This window comes from Diaphorina citri, unplaced genomic scaffold (assembly GCF_000475195.1).
Source record: "Diaphorina citri unplaced genomic scaffold, Diaci psyllid genome assembly version 1.1 scaffold714, whole genome shotgun sequence".
Lineage (NCBI taxonomy): Eukaryota > Metazoa > Arthropoda > Insecta > Hemiptera > Psyllidae > Diaphorina > Diaphorina citri.
The window spans coordinates 1-15,210 of record NW_007378147.1 but is presented as its reverse complement, the minus strand read 5'-3'; the positions used below and the strand labels follow the sequence as shown (position 1 = coordinate 15,210).

Genomic DNA, 15,210 nt, shown 5'->3' with positions numbered 1-15,210 from the left:
ATCAGCTATAGAAAGTATAGAGCGATCGACCGAAATTGACCCTATGTAGGTTTTCACAGTGTTCTGGACGAATAGAACCTCAGGAATACTCAGGATTCCAAAAAAGTGGGTCTTGAAGAAATGTCTTTTCAGTTTGAGAGGTAATAGAAAGTCGTGCGATGTTCACACTAGATTTTTTAAAATAAACATCTACACTCATGCTACTAGTAGTGGAACGAAGAGTTAAAAATCATTTTTACTTTCCTTATTTTGTTTGTAATGGACCAAAAACCAAAACCGAAAACCAGGTGTAACCGCTAAGGACCAGGATCCACTTTGGTCCACAAACAAAAAATGCTAACTGTAGTCACTGTATAGATTCTTCTCTTATTCTTTCTACCATGGTACTATACATATTCAGTGTATGGGCGGAATGTACCGTATAAGTCCTAAGTGTAGTTACACGCTCTATGGGAAAAATATTGGATTCTCCCTTTTTTCCCCTTGTAAATATGAAAAAATCCCTACCCCATATAAGTACAGTTGAGTGATGATTTGAAATCTCGCGGTCGGGGTACCTGAAAAAAACACAAAATGGCGGATGTCTCCGTTATTCTGGGGATTTTGAGAAAGTGGTCGGGGAACTTTTTGTAGCCCTTGACCTGTAGTATTCGCTATTTTCGGGTAGACATCGATTAATGCAACACCCTGTATAGTGGCAAAACTCTGTAAGGTTTGTTAGTGTAGATTTTCTGCTAACGAAACCATGTTGATGTGGTGAGATTAAAGAGAATACAAAGTTTGCTATTTTATTGTATAAAGCACATTCATAGATCTTAGAATGATAAGGTAATAATTAATCATATAGGGCGATGTTCCGAAATTTCTAGGTTTGATTTCTTTGGTACAGCCTTTACTAGAGCTTCGTTAAGGATTGCGGGAAACTCACATGATTGAATGGATGAATTCATCAAATGAGTTATTGGAGCCTTTAATGATTGACTACACTTTTTAAAAAGGATATTGCAGGTAAACCATCTGTACCTGGTGGCTTTTTCTCTGGATAAGATCGCCTGAGCTATTTCTTTTTGAGTGAAGTGTTCAATGTGGATGTGACCATCAGAAACAATGTGATCAGAATTACTTTCGAGGTTTGGTTGTTCGTGATTGTGTGTGTTGAGGAAGTGATGAGCGAACGTATCTGCGATGATTTTAGCATCTGATAACTCTTTTCCATTATGTGTCAGTATCTTTTTATTTGACTGAGCTATTTGTTCCTTGGAGTATTTCCAAAACAGAGTGCTGTCCTTTTTCACATTCTCTGTCGTTTCCTCAATGTATATTCGATAATTATTTTTCATCTCTTTTTTTGCATGTTTTTCGTGAGTGATTGTATTCATTTTGTTCTTCTGAATTCTTTTCTGATTATTTATTATTTTTGACGATCTTTACGAAAAAAATACATTTGGACAGTTATATTTTTCATGAGAATCACCAATTACTTCAAGTCTAACAAATATTGAACGTTAGAACATGAAGTAGTTTTTGGAATTTTTGCCATAATCTGGTTCAATTTGAACCAAAGATACAGGGGGTAACAAATGTCACTCAAATTTAAAAAAAATTGAACTTGGTATTAAATTCGCATGCAGAATTCTTTTCAATTCTTAACCATTGTAACCACACTTTTCGCATGAAAATTTCGTACGTCGGAAAATTGTTGCATTGCACACACAAAAAAAAAGAAAAAAAACATCTGACAATTTTTCGGCCACCTAAGTACTTGACCTACAGGATATTATAAAAAATGAAAGTATAAATTTATTAAGGAGACTCAGACTATAAAATGTTACATGTTAGGTATACGGTATACGCCCTATGAAAGATTTTTTTTTTTTTTTTTATGTACGACCACAAACCTACACTAGGGTTTTCTTGTCTATATTTAATACAAGCTTATGCTAACACACAATGTTAGCATTTCGATTTTTAATAAACTCAAGCAAGTCTGATAAAATTCACTTACTTATCTTCTACAAGCATGAAGCGGGGTTCATAATTCTTATACAGGGTGCTCCAGAAAAACACTGACAACGGCTCAGGGTAGATAGATCTCATCATTTCCAACAAGGTTCTGTGGGTCATTTTCCTAACTTCGGCTTCGTTTCCGAGAAAAGTCTAAAAACCCACTTTTTCAAAAATCACAGACCTTGTGTCAGTTTTTGGGTGATAACTTTTTTATTTTAATCAATGAACTGTTTTTGTTGAATTCACAAGCCAGAACACAAAATTTTGATCCGAATACACCTGAGACACGATTTCCAAAGTTCAGTTTTGATATGTTTTTTTAAGCTTGAAAAAAAAAATAATAAAAAAAAAATAATAATAATAATAATAAAAATAAAATAAAAAATGGTCATGTCCGATTTTTACGTTACGAAACACGCGGTTTCTGTGCGAGGAAATTTTGGAGCAGAGACCTCCATCTTTCAGGAAAACTTGCGCTTTATTCAAGGATCAGAATGAGACCTTTTTTGCTTTTTTAACTCACGTCTTTTCTGGAGAAATAACCATTTGACTACCTGAAAAACACACTTGATGCTAGAAAACTACTGACCGTGGTTTTTTGAACATTTCTCGGAAACGAAGCCGAAGTTAGAAAAATGACCCACAGAACCTTGTTGGAAATGATGAGATCTACTACCTACCCTGAGCCGTTGTCAGTGTTTTTCTGGCGCACCCTGTAGATTCATAGCTTCAGTTTACAGTTTATCCAGCACGATGAGCACACTGTTTATCATTATGGTGAATATCTATGTTCTATGTTGCTGTGAGTGTGTGTCCGCTAGTGAATTTTTGAGTCCGCTAGAATGTAATTTATTATGTACCCCCACAAAAACACAAATGTGGAAAAAAGACCAAGTTCCTATGCAAAAATGTTGGCCTATAAAAGTGCTGAGATCAGAAAATTCCCAGTTTTTCGTGTTTGCTGAATCTCAATTTCAACTTTCGTGTAATAAAACACACTGCGTGCTCAGGCCGGAACTTGGCTTGGCGCACTGCCGTGCACCTAAATATTCGGCCTAATAGTATTCTGCTGTATAACAAAACCGCCAACAATAGACCTAAAAGGAGGACTGCGGAGTGAAGACATCCGCCCCGGGCGGGAATCGAACCCGCGGCCTAGCGCTTACAAGGCAGACGCACTACCAACTAAACTAAGTAGGCCCCCCCCCCCCCCCCCCCCAGATTTTTTACTTTCGATTCACAATTAATTCAAGAGACGGATTTTTTGTTATTTTTGTTGTTAAATTTCTTTTTACTGTTTTAAAACAATAAAAATTCTATTCATGGCCTTAAAAAGTTTAATGCTACTTTGTACTTCTCTTCTTGCTTCGAGGGCTCTCAGAATTGGTGATTCTCATGAAAAATATAACTGTCCAAATGTATTTTTTTCGTAAAGATCGTCGAAAATAATAAATGATTCAAAAAGATTTTTTTTTTTTTTAAGTAGGTATTTCTTCTCTAAGAAATTCGTCCTCCAAAGTATGTGCGGGAAAAATAATGAGATTCAAATTTAGAAATGCGCCCTACGCTTGGCAACATTGCGTGGGACGTAACCAACCATGAAAAAAATGTAAACAAGAAATTCTTCTCGCTCTTGCTGATCTGATCACATCGTTTTCTTTGGTTTTTGCGTTTTGTATCTGCTAATTTGACTGTTTTTCTGAGTATTCTTTTTAATTTAAAGTCTTGTGTGTTTAGTTTTAAGTGTATAGTAAATTTTGTTTCCATTTTCTTCCTAACTATCTAAAATGGATCAAGGTTTTGTTGAATGCACCTCAACAAACATTCCAAAGCTGGATGTAAACATGTTGTATGAGTTCACAATCAAAAATGCATCTGGAGAAGCAGCTGGAAGCTCTAAAGAACAGAGGTAAGCCAAAGCACCTACGTAGGTAGGTACCTACCTGCGGTAGGTAGGTAGGTTCCTACATAGGTAGTGTTTACATAAAGTGGAACTTTGAGCAGGGATGTTTGGTATGTGGAACGCAACATTGGAGCAACTGTTGCGAAGCAAATGTTGCTGATGTCTAATAGGTACTATAGTCATAACAATATTTATACATTGAAACAAGGCCCAGTTGTTACTGAGAGTTCATTTCCACTTTGGTATAATTAATCACTTACCTCGGCTCGGTGTTTTACGACTGTTTCGTACTCCAATTACTCAATGAGCTATTAGCATTAAATACCGGTATACAGGGTGTCCCATAAGTTTTTGGCCAGTCTGGCTGGGCTACATTGAACTATTGTTAGGCCGAATACTGACTTACAAGAAACGCCCACCCTATTTAAACAGGAAAAGGTAAATTGCTGCTATGCTAATACACAAATGTGTGTGTAGTATCCATTGCCAATACAAATACACAACTGTGTATGTGTAGTCTTTCATCATGTAATTCTGTTAGACCTGAGTATGTCTAGCTTCTGGCTATACATTCTACATTGGCTACCAGCAATGCCAAGAAATCTAACATCACAAGTAGTTGATCTACCACAAGCAGTAAGTAGATCTATCTACTATCTATACCAATTTACCAATACCAAATTCAATTAACTCACTAGTAAAAAAAATGCAGTTTCTTTGTGTTATTATATCATAACTTTGGTGCTCACTGCAGCATTGTAGGATTTTTCCCAATATCTCAATAATCCTAACATCCAATGTTTACCTACAGTACTGGCACCAGTCACTATGCGCATTTATATGTCATAGCTACTCATTTTCCTCACGAAGCTGAGTGGGCCCCGCAATATAAGTAATGTAATCGGGTCAAATTTTCGATGGTCAGTTTTTAGTGCCAAAACACGTTTTGAGGTCCCTAGAGCCTAAATACAAAGTTTGTCCTTCTGTCTGTCTGTAAACAAAATATCTCGAGAACGGTAAGAGCTAGAGACTTGAAATTTAGCATGCAGCTGTCAAATATGACAAGGATGCGAGAAGAAACTTTTGGTTAAGATCGCTGCAACGGTTGGCGGCATTTTACCGCTTTTTTGGCGGTTTTCGGTGTAATTCAATATTCGGGAACGGTATGAGCTAGAGACTTGAAATTTGGTATGTAGTCCACAAATGAGACAAGAATGTATCACAAAACTTTTGGTTAAGATAGGTGCTGCGGTTGGCGGTATTTGGACCGCTTTTTCGTGTTTTTTTTTGCGTTTTTCAGCTATACTGACTAAACGGTTAGAGATATCGTAAAAGTTACTCTTCTTCTTATTCTTCGCCTTTTCCCATTTCAGATGGTCGGCCGTTTGTCGTCGGCCTCTCAATCAGCTTTAGAGTGATCGCTTTGAGGCCAACTGGTTTTGGCTAAACAAAATTTTCCGAGTGGATGCCCTTCGCACTCAACCTTCGCTATTGAATAGCGTGAGGAAATTTGGGCTAGTCTACTCCCTGTTTATAGTCCCCTAGCTAGACGCTGATCTACTCTCTGTTTATAGTCCCTCTTTCTGGTTTTCTGATTTTCTTTCAACTTCGAACATCCTTTTTCCCTATGGTTTTCTACATTCAAAACCCTGCCATTTCATGGTCGTTCAAGATAATTGGTGATTCTCATGTTTTTTTTTTTATTATCTCAGAAAAAACTATAAAAATTAAAAAAAATATTGAGATTAACAACTCAAATTATATTGAGGATAAAATTCCATACCTCGGCTGGGATTGAACCCACGCCCTCCTGTTAACCAGTCGAGCGCCTTGACCACTAAACCACCACAGAATACTCAGAAAAACAGTCCAATTAGCAGATACAAAACGCAAAAACCAAAGAAAACGATGTGATCACATCAGCAAGAGCTGAAGAGCCAGAAGAATTTCTTTTTTCATGGTTGGTTACGTCCCATGCAATGTTGCCAAGCGTAGGGCGCATTTCTAAATTTGAATGTCATTATTTTTCCCGCGCATACTTTGGAGACAAATTTCTTAGCTTGTCACACTTGTGAACTACATACCAAATTTCAAGTCTCTAGCTTATACCGTTCCCGAGATATTGTTAAATTACACGAAAACCGCCAAAAAGCGGTAAAATGCCACCAACCGTTGCACCGGTCTTAACCAAACTTCCGATTGTTAAATTACACCGAAAACCGCCAAAAAGCGGTAAAATGCCGCCAAGCGTTGCATCGGTCTTAACCAAAAGTTTCGTGTCGCATTCTCAAATTTGACAGCTACATACCAAATTTCAAGTCTCTAGCTCTTACCGTTCTCGAGATATTTTGTTTACAGACAGACAGACAGACACAAACACAGACAGACACACACACGGACCAATGGCTGAAACTTTGGATTTAGGCTCTAGGGACCTCAAAACGTGTTTTGACACTAATTTTTTTTCATTTTAGTACGCAACTAGAAGGTTAAAATTAAAATAGTACGCAAGTTACCTACCTATAGCCAAAATGAAGGGACTGGGTCTTTTTTATTTATTTTTCATGGGTTGTGGGATTTTTTTTCATTAGTGCGAACATTTAACGGGGGGAAAAAACTTTCCCCCGTTTTCCTAATTTCGCTCAAATAATTGAATCCTCGGTAAATTCAATATTGTCAAAAGTCCTTTTTAAAATGAAGGGACTGGGTCTTTTTTATTTATTTTTCATGGGTTGTGGGATTTTTTTTCATTAGTGCGAACATTTAACGGGGGGAAAAACTTTCCCCCGTTTTCCTAATTTCGCTCAAATAATTGAATCCTCGGTAAATTCAATATTGTCAAAAGTCCTTTTAATATGTTCTCCAACCCTATACTGAAACCAATAAGTAAAACACAAAAAGTCAATCATTTGTCAAAGATCTTGATGTGTACTTTCCCTCATCCCTTCAGGATAAAATCCGCCCCGGGCGGGAATCGAACCCGTGGCCTAGCGCTTACAAGGCAGACGCGCTACCAACCAAGTTAACTAGGCTGGCTAGGGAGCTTCAGTAAAATTATTTGTGCTCATTAAAATGCCTGACATTTTTGTGACATTATAAACACCTCGTCAGTCAGAAACCTATAGAATACGGATGCTCTTTTGGTGATTCTCATGTTTTTTTTTAGCCAAAGCACCTACGTAGGTAGGTACCTACCTGCGGTAGGTAGGTAGGTTCCTACATAGGTAGTGTTTACATAAAGTGGAACTTTGAGCAGGGATGTTTGGTATGTGGAAATCATATTATTCATATTATTCTTCTCGATCGAAATAAATGTACAATGTACGAAGAAGTAACTACTTGAATAAGTGCATGATGAAAAATGGAATGAAAATATCTAAATTTGAAAATAGGTATAGGTACCTATGCCGATATTGAAAAATAGTGATAAGATAACAAAATGCGTAGATAGGTAAGTACCTATTCGATCTATTTGAGCCCCTAACCCTAATCCCTATGGTGATAAGCTCACATCGCGTCGTACGATATTGGTAGATGACGTCATCACGGGACGTACAGTGTTGCCGCTATGTATGATATCGGCGTGTTTGAGACTCTCATGTTCCGAGAGCTATATCTCGCGATCTAGTGAACGCATTTTCTTCGTTTTAATCTCAATATTTTTTTAAAATTTTTATAGTTTTTTCTGAGATACTAAAAAAATCATGAGAATCACCAATTAGGGCGTTTAGGAGAAAGAAGGAGGTTTAATATACTCTTACCACTAGTTCTTGGGAAATGTCACATTTACCGGTAAAAGTACGAAATATTTATCTTATAAATCAGCACTTCGTACATTTACCAAAAACTTAGGATTTACTGAAATTAACCGGTAAAAGTCCGAAGAAGATTTTTATTTGGGACTTTTACCAAGCGATCTGGTAAATCCTAGGTTTTATAAATCCTAGGATTTACCACTCGTCGGACTTTTACCGTAACATATATATATATAACAAAATATATGTGAAAATTTTCCCGAGCCACCTATGGCGGCCAATTTTCGATGGAAAATTTTCTATCTCAAAATACTCCCCATGTAATAAGGGATCATTAAAATGTCCGAAAATTGAACTTTCTGAGCCGCCTACGGCATGCGGCTAGGGTAAGTAGGCTGGCACATTTATTTCGATCGAGAAGAATAATATGAATAATATGATCTCCACATACCAAACATCCCTGCTCAAAGTTCCACCTTATGTAAACACTACCTACGTAGGTACCTACCTATGTAGGTACCTATCTACCGACCTATGTAGGTACCTACCTACAAAATCAAAAGGCGGACATTTCCCCCAAGAGGAGGACGCAGATTTTTTTTTTTTTTTTTTTAATCTATGTACAGTGTACTTATAGGTATACCTACCACCTATTTATATGTATACCTACTGAATGTACGTACATTGTAGGTACATAGATTTAATTGCACAAAAATTGCATTTATGCTTTTTAAAAGTTCGAGTCCTGGCGTCTTCTTCTCAATGGAAAACGATACATACACTACGTAATTTAGGTTTTTGAGGCCGAAACTTCAAAAAGGCGAACATTTTGCTGCATTTTAAAAAGGCGGGCAGACAGAGGACAAACGTATAAAAAGGAGGACATGTCCGCCGAAAAGCGGACGTCTGGTAAGCCTACGCGCGGCGGCCGATTTTCGATGGAAAATTTTCCATCTTGAAATACTCCCTGTGTAATGAGTAATCAATCATATAAAGTTATAAAGTGTGAAAAAAAAAATTGATTTTTTTTTTAAGTCCGATGTCCGAAGCAACATAGACTTTGGTTGATATCTGGATGAGCCACTGTCCGATTTTTACGAAATTGTTACAGTCGCGTCCTTGGACCATACCGGGATAACATACCAAATTTCATCGCTGCATCGTTCTACGAAAAACTGTTCTTGAGATATTTTGTATACCAGCTTTTTCCATTTAAGCTTTGGTTGATATCCGGATGAGTGACTGTCCGATTTTTCGCTGTAATTAACTTGCGTACTATTTCATTTTTAACCTTCTAGTTGCGTACTAAAATGAACGGTGTGTACTACTTGCGTACTAAAGATGTACTACTTGCGTACTGAAAAAACCAGGTAGTCTGGGGAAAAATCCCTCTCAAAATTTGGTCCCACAAAAAAATTCCTTATTATATTCCACGAAATAATTCTAGAAGGCAAAAAAACCTTTCATAAATGATCAATTTCCTTTGAATGATAGGGTTAGGAAACATATAAAAAGGACTTAGGAAAACAGAGGAATGTTTTGTCCCATGTTAATAAAAAAAAATCTGGTGTAAACATCTCCCATCAGGATAAAATCCGCCCCGGGCGGGAATCGAACCCGCGGCCTAGCGCTTACAAGGCAGACGCACCAACTAAGCTAAGTAGGCTGGCACATTTATTTCGATCGAGAAGAATAATATTATCTCCACATACCAAACATCCCTGCTCAAAGTTCCACTGAATGTAAACACTACCTATGTAGGTTGGTAGGTACCTACATCCTACATAGGAGGGTAGGTACCTACCTATGTAGGTACCTATCTACCTATGTAGGTACCTACCTATATAATAATAATAGTGCTTATTTATACTGCTCGCATAGGACTGATAAGTCCCTTTACTCCAGCAGTAGGCTACTACTATTATTGTGGTCAAATTCTCAAATTATATTGAGGATAAAATTCCATACCTCGGCTGAGATAACCAGTCCAGCAGTAGGCTACTACTATTATTGTGGTCAAATTCTCAAATTATATTGAGGATAAAATTCCATACCTCGGCTGAGATTGAACCCACGGCCTCCTGTTAACCAGTCGAGCGCCTTGACCACAACACCACCACAGAATACTCAGAAAAACAGTCAAATTAGCAGATACAAAACGCAAAAACCAAAGAAAACGATGTGATCACATCAGCAAGAGCCAGAAGAATTTCTTTTTTCATGGTTGGTTACGTCCCACGCAATGTTGCCAAGCGTAGGGCGCATTTCTAAATTTGAATCTCATTATTTTTCCCGCGCATACTTTGGAGACGAATTTCTTAGAGAAGAAATACTTTTTTATAAAAAAATTCTTTTCTGATTATTTATTATTTTTGACGATCTTTACGAAAAAAATACATTTGGACAGTTATATTTTTCATGAGAATCACCAATTATCAGTATTATTCATCAACTGGAAATACCCATTCCAGGAATCTTCTCCTGACTACAGGATGTTATCAGTAATATCAGTTTTAATTCTAAATTTAGAAAATGAATTCAATGAGTAAACGAGACTCACCTAGTATTATTATGATGGTGTTGATGATGCCTGTGGTTATGGTTGTGATGATGCGCTGAATGGTTCAGATGGCGAACCTGGTTCCTGTTGTTGTTATTCCTTTGATTATTTGGCACATCGGGCAAAGCAAATTTCAGCTTTTCCCAAAAGAGTTTATCACCCCATTGCAAATACGTGTTGCTTTTTAAATACAGTCTTATATCAGGGTCCAAATCCTTTTGTGGAACTTCTCCCAGTAGGATGACAATCAGTCTTTTCTTCCCTCGTAGAACTTGATGGTGAGCAGACTTGAACTCATATCTGCACCACTCTGACTTGATGAAGTTCTCCGAGAGCACCATGATGGTACGCCTTGATGATTCCACGGCTTGTACTATTGTGTCTCCTATATAACCCCCCACAGGGAATTCGCGATAGTGCAAACACAATTTGTATGCCGGGTCCCCATTTTCTAAAATGGGAGCCAGTTCCTCTGCGACAAATGCTTCGTCTTTGGAACTATAACTTACAAAAGCGTCAAATAGTTTATCACGGTCATCCATTTCAATTTCACTGCTTTTGTAGAAGAGACGAACACCAAAGCGAGAGTGAAACCAAACCCGCATCTCCTGTCGATATATGATGATGAGGATTAGTAAGAGGACCAGTACAAAAGATGCAGACACCAGAATTATTAGGAGGAACACGTAGTCTTGTTGAGGTTGTAACTCGGATAGAATGAAACTTCCATTCATAGGACTATGCTCTGGTATAAAAATGGTGGTGGTGGTGGTGGTGGTGGTGGTGTTGTTGTTGTTGTTGCTATGTGAGGAGACATTTGTACTAACCACATTACAAGAAGGTATCACCGTTCTCATAATTGTAAAGCCTACTTCACTACCAGTCATACAACGAATCTGAGAAATGTCATGCACTGATGAGCGACTTCGCTGCAAATAATCGCGGAACTTTTCTGTGAAATCACAATCACAAGACCACGGGTTCGACGTTAGGGTGATAGATTGGATTTGGGACGAGAGATGCCACACAGCAAAAGACGTGATTCTATTATGGTCTAGTTGTAAAACTTTCAGATGAGTCAAGGATAAGAATGTTCGATTGCTGATATAAATGATCTTATTGTACTGGAGGTAAAGCTCTCTAAGATTTTCCAATCTTTCAAACTCATAGCCTCTGATTTCTGTGAGTCTGTTGTCATCAAGGCGTAGAATAATCAACTCTTTCAACCCATTGAATGTTTTATTATGTATGGTTTCTACATGCGATGAGTTCAAGAAAAGAATCTGTAATTTTTTTCTTCCAATAAAACTATGACTGCCAACGACAGGTATACGATTTCCATCTAAATATAATTCTGTAGCATCCATTGGTATTCTCGGAGGTAATTGATTATCATAACCTCCTGTTGAGCAATCTATAACATTGGCTTCCCATGACACGTCATGATAGCAGGTACAATTGTTTGGGCAAGTCATCTCACAGTCGCACGCATCAAAATCACAACAGTGGCACAAGGGCGCACAGTTTGTTTCATATTCACACAAGAACTGATTTGAATGAGCTTCCTTGAGCAGAATCGCGGGATTAGCTCTATTGTATAGAAGTTTACACGTCACAGTATCTAAATCAACCAGGTTTGGTTTATTTCTTTCCTTGTTAACACTGTAACTTTGTAGCCACTGCATATTGCAATCACATTGAAAGGGATTCTCTCCAATGTAGAAATCTGGTATGTTTTTATGAGAAGGTAAGGGAGAAATTCGAAGAGCCGTTTGATTGATGTTTTTCAAACGATTCCCAACTAGATCTACTCGTGTCAGATTAGGTTTCATAAAGAATGTGTAGGGTTGCACTTTGGAAATCAAATTATTTGTGAGGAACAAATTTTCAACGCTATGTGGAATGGCATTTCCGGTTAATTCGGTCAATTTATTTGAGCTGGCATCAAAGTATGTTAAACGTAATTGACTTTCAATTTCGAAATAATTTCCCAATTCACTTATTTGGTTTCCATGAATATCAAGCCACTGAAGGTCTGCAGGTATGAGTGCATAGTCAAACCATTCTAATAAATTTTCTGATATGTTTAACCAAACTAGGTTGGGCAACTTGGGAAAAAGCCCACCAATATCTGTCAGATAATTTCCATCAAGGCGAATAGCTACGAGATTAGAGTTATTATCAAATGTTCCAGCTTCAACCTTTTGAATTTTATTGCTCGCTAAATTCAATATTGTCAAAACTGATAATTTTTCAAACACGCCTTTCGAAATATTACTGATATTATTTTCTGTGAGTCTCAAGCCAGCTAATTGATGCAATGAGTTAAGAGAGAGGTTGTTAATTTCAGTTATTAAGTTGTCACCGAGATCTAATGTTTTCAAGCTATGCAAGTTTCTTAGAACTTTAGGAATCTCCGTCAATTTATTTCCGTTCAGATGAAAGTCTTGCAAGCTGGTTGAATTCTTCAGTGCATTTTCTTCTATGTACTCAAGTTCATTGTTGTCCAACGATAATACACTAAGTGCTGTTAGACTATCCAGAGAATTACTTTCTATCCGCTTCAACTTATTGTTCGACATAATCAACGTATGCAAATTAGACAGAGAGGCGAATGTATTTCTATGAATAGATTCTATTTGATTATTTTCCAAGTGTAAAACTTGTAGACGATACAAATCTTTAAATATTGATGAGTCCAGTTTGTTCATTTTATTGTAGGCTATATTAAGAACAACCAATCTGTGGAGTCCAGAAAAGGTCGCAGCATTTACCCATTCTTCAGTCAGCTCGTTGTTTGAAAGATCCAAAACTATGAGCTGAGTTAACACGTTGAAAATTCCTGGGGCCAAGACATTGATTGAATTATTCTGAAGATAAACTTCTTTTAAATCACGGGATTGATTGAACAGTTCTGGAGGAATATTGACTAGATTGTTAACGGAAAGATTTAGAACAGTGAGCGAGTTCAAACCATCTAATGCATGGTCTGCAAGAAAAGTTAGGATATTTCCTTGTAGGTAAAGTTCTTGCAGTCTAGACAAACGAGAAAATCCTTCAGCTGGTAACGAGTCAAAACTATTGTTAGACAAGTCCAACACTCGAAGATTGATACCACATCTTGCTGTATCATAGTTAGAGAACGAGAAAGTTGCAACATTGGAAAGTTTGTTTTGTGTCAGGTTCAAGTAGCTGAGACTTTGCAGCGGACAGAATATTGCATCTGGTAAAGTCCATATACTATTCATGCTAAGATCTAAGGATTCTAGAGACTGAAGCTCATCTGTGAACACATTGTGTGAAATATCTAAGGACATTGTAGACCAGTCTGTGTTGTGAGTACGCAACGTTAAAGTTTTCAACTTGCGAAGTCCTCGAAATGAACCGGCAGAAAGGTTTCCGATTTTACAAAATTCTACAGATAAATCTTTGAGATCTATCAGAGTCTGGAAACTACCAGGGCTCAAGGAGCTTTGGAAGAAGAGCATGTCACCACATTCTATCCTTAGTCTCACAGTGTACTGAGCTTGAATGATGCTAAAGTTGGTGTTCTCGATCTCCGAATTGATTGTCCTCAACTTGCATACTAAAGCAACCTCCTGGTCAGGCTCTGCTGCTGATGGCACTTCTATTTCGGCTCCTTCAGAAGTAACTGCAAACCACTTGCACTCATCTGGGGCTTGATATCTCAACGCTTTGCTGATAGAAGCCGAAACCAGACCAAGCGCACTGATGAGTACGGTGATAAACACCGAACCCGGACACACCATCATTGATTAGCATAAAACAACACTAGGCTTATTATTATTAATAATGAATTGGAAAATACTTTATTTTCCGTGAATCTTATTGAGAATACTTGTTTCCACATAAACATAGCTAATAAAAATCATTTAATATTAATTTTCAGTATTTACAAAACGAAAACTTGAAAATTGGAAAAAAAAGGTACCTACTTCAATAGATTATAAAATTATAAAAATCATATTTAAAATTAAATTTATCTATTTTATGACTTGAATACATAAAAAAGTATTTATTATTATTTTCATTTATTCGTTTTATTTAAACAAGTAATGAAATCATATGAACAAATATTTTTTACAAATGAAATTACAAACTATATTAATCAATTTAAATAATAATATTACATGTATATTTTAAAAAATAATAATTTAAAAAGGGGCACGTCACAATTAAAAAAGAATCCAAGAACGTCGAAGGTTACACAGATAATAATAATAATAATAATAATAAAAATAACTATGTCAACACGGATCAACACACACTACGGGTTAAATTCTCAAACTGAACATGGAATAGAAACCAGCTAACCAGCGATTCAACTGAATCGCTCCTAACCTTGTTTAGTTCGATCCCCTCTCCTGACATCACCCTAGTTCTCCTGAATTCTCCATGTTTTCAACCAGGTTAACGAGCCAGCCCAGGTATTTGAAGCAATGGTTGTTACCTGGGTACTGGTACTGTGTATAGCAGAACGGTTTAATGACTTATACAAGACGGACTAACACCCACTCATCCTCAGTATCCAACATACCTAACAGCTAAACATAGAAACGATCAGGCTTGGACTCTTTCTTAATGATCTTTCCTGCTTATTGTGGTTGATATTCCTATTGCTGCGTAGGTATTGTTGTTGTTGTTGTTGTTGTTGTTGTTGTTGTTGTTGTTGTTTTTGTTGTTGTTTTTGTTGTTGTTGTTGTTGTTGTTGTTGTTGTTGTTGTTAACGTTTGTGTCGACATTTCAATCTTCCTCCTCCAATCCAAGGAAAGCAGGCACCTCCAGGGGTTTGTCCAGAGTGCCGAGGAATCTAATGTGGTGGGGTTGGCTGGAAATTCAAAGAGGTGCGGCACATCATGCACAGTTCTGCATTTGGGACATTTGTCATATACTGAAGGGGTGATTCTGGCCAGGTAGTTTTGAAGGAGACGGCACCAACCCGACCGGAGTTGGGCAAGTGTGGT

General features: G+C 37.3%; 1 protein-coding gene across 1 annotated transcript in view; it reads right to left on the bottom strand.

Annotated features, from left to right (window-relative positions):
* The window catches only part of LOC103511429 (toll-like receptor Tollo), a 45,169-nt gene extending 30,997 nt beyond the window's left edge, over positions 1-14,172 (bottom strand). The window contains exon 1 of the mRNA XM_008476154.3: positions 10,226-14,172. Within this exon, the coding sequence (XP_008474376.1) occupies positions 10,226-13,998 (3,773 nt within the window). The 5' untranslated portion in view covers positions 13,999-14,172. The remainder of the gene's footprint in view (positions 1-10,225) is intronic.
* Between the last annotated feature and the right edge of the window lie 1,038 nt (positions 14,173-15,210).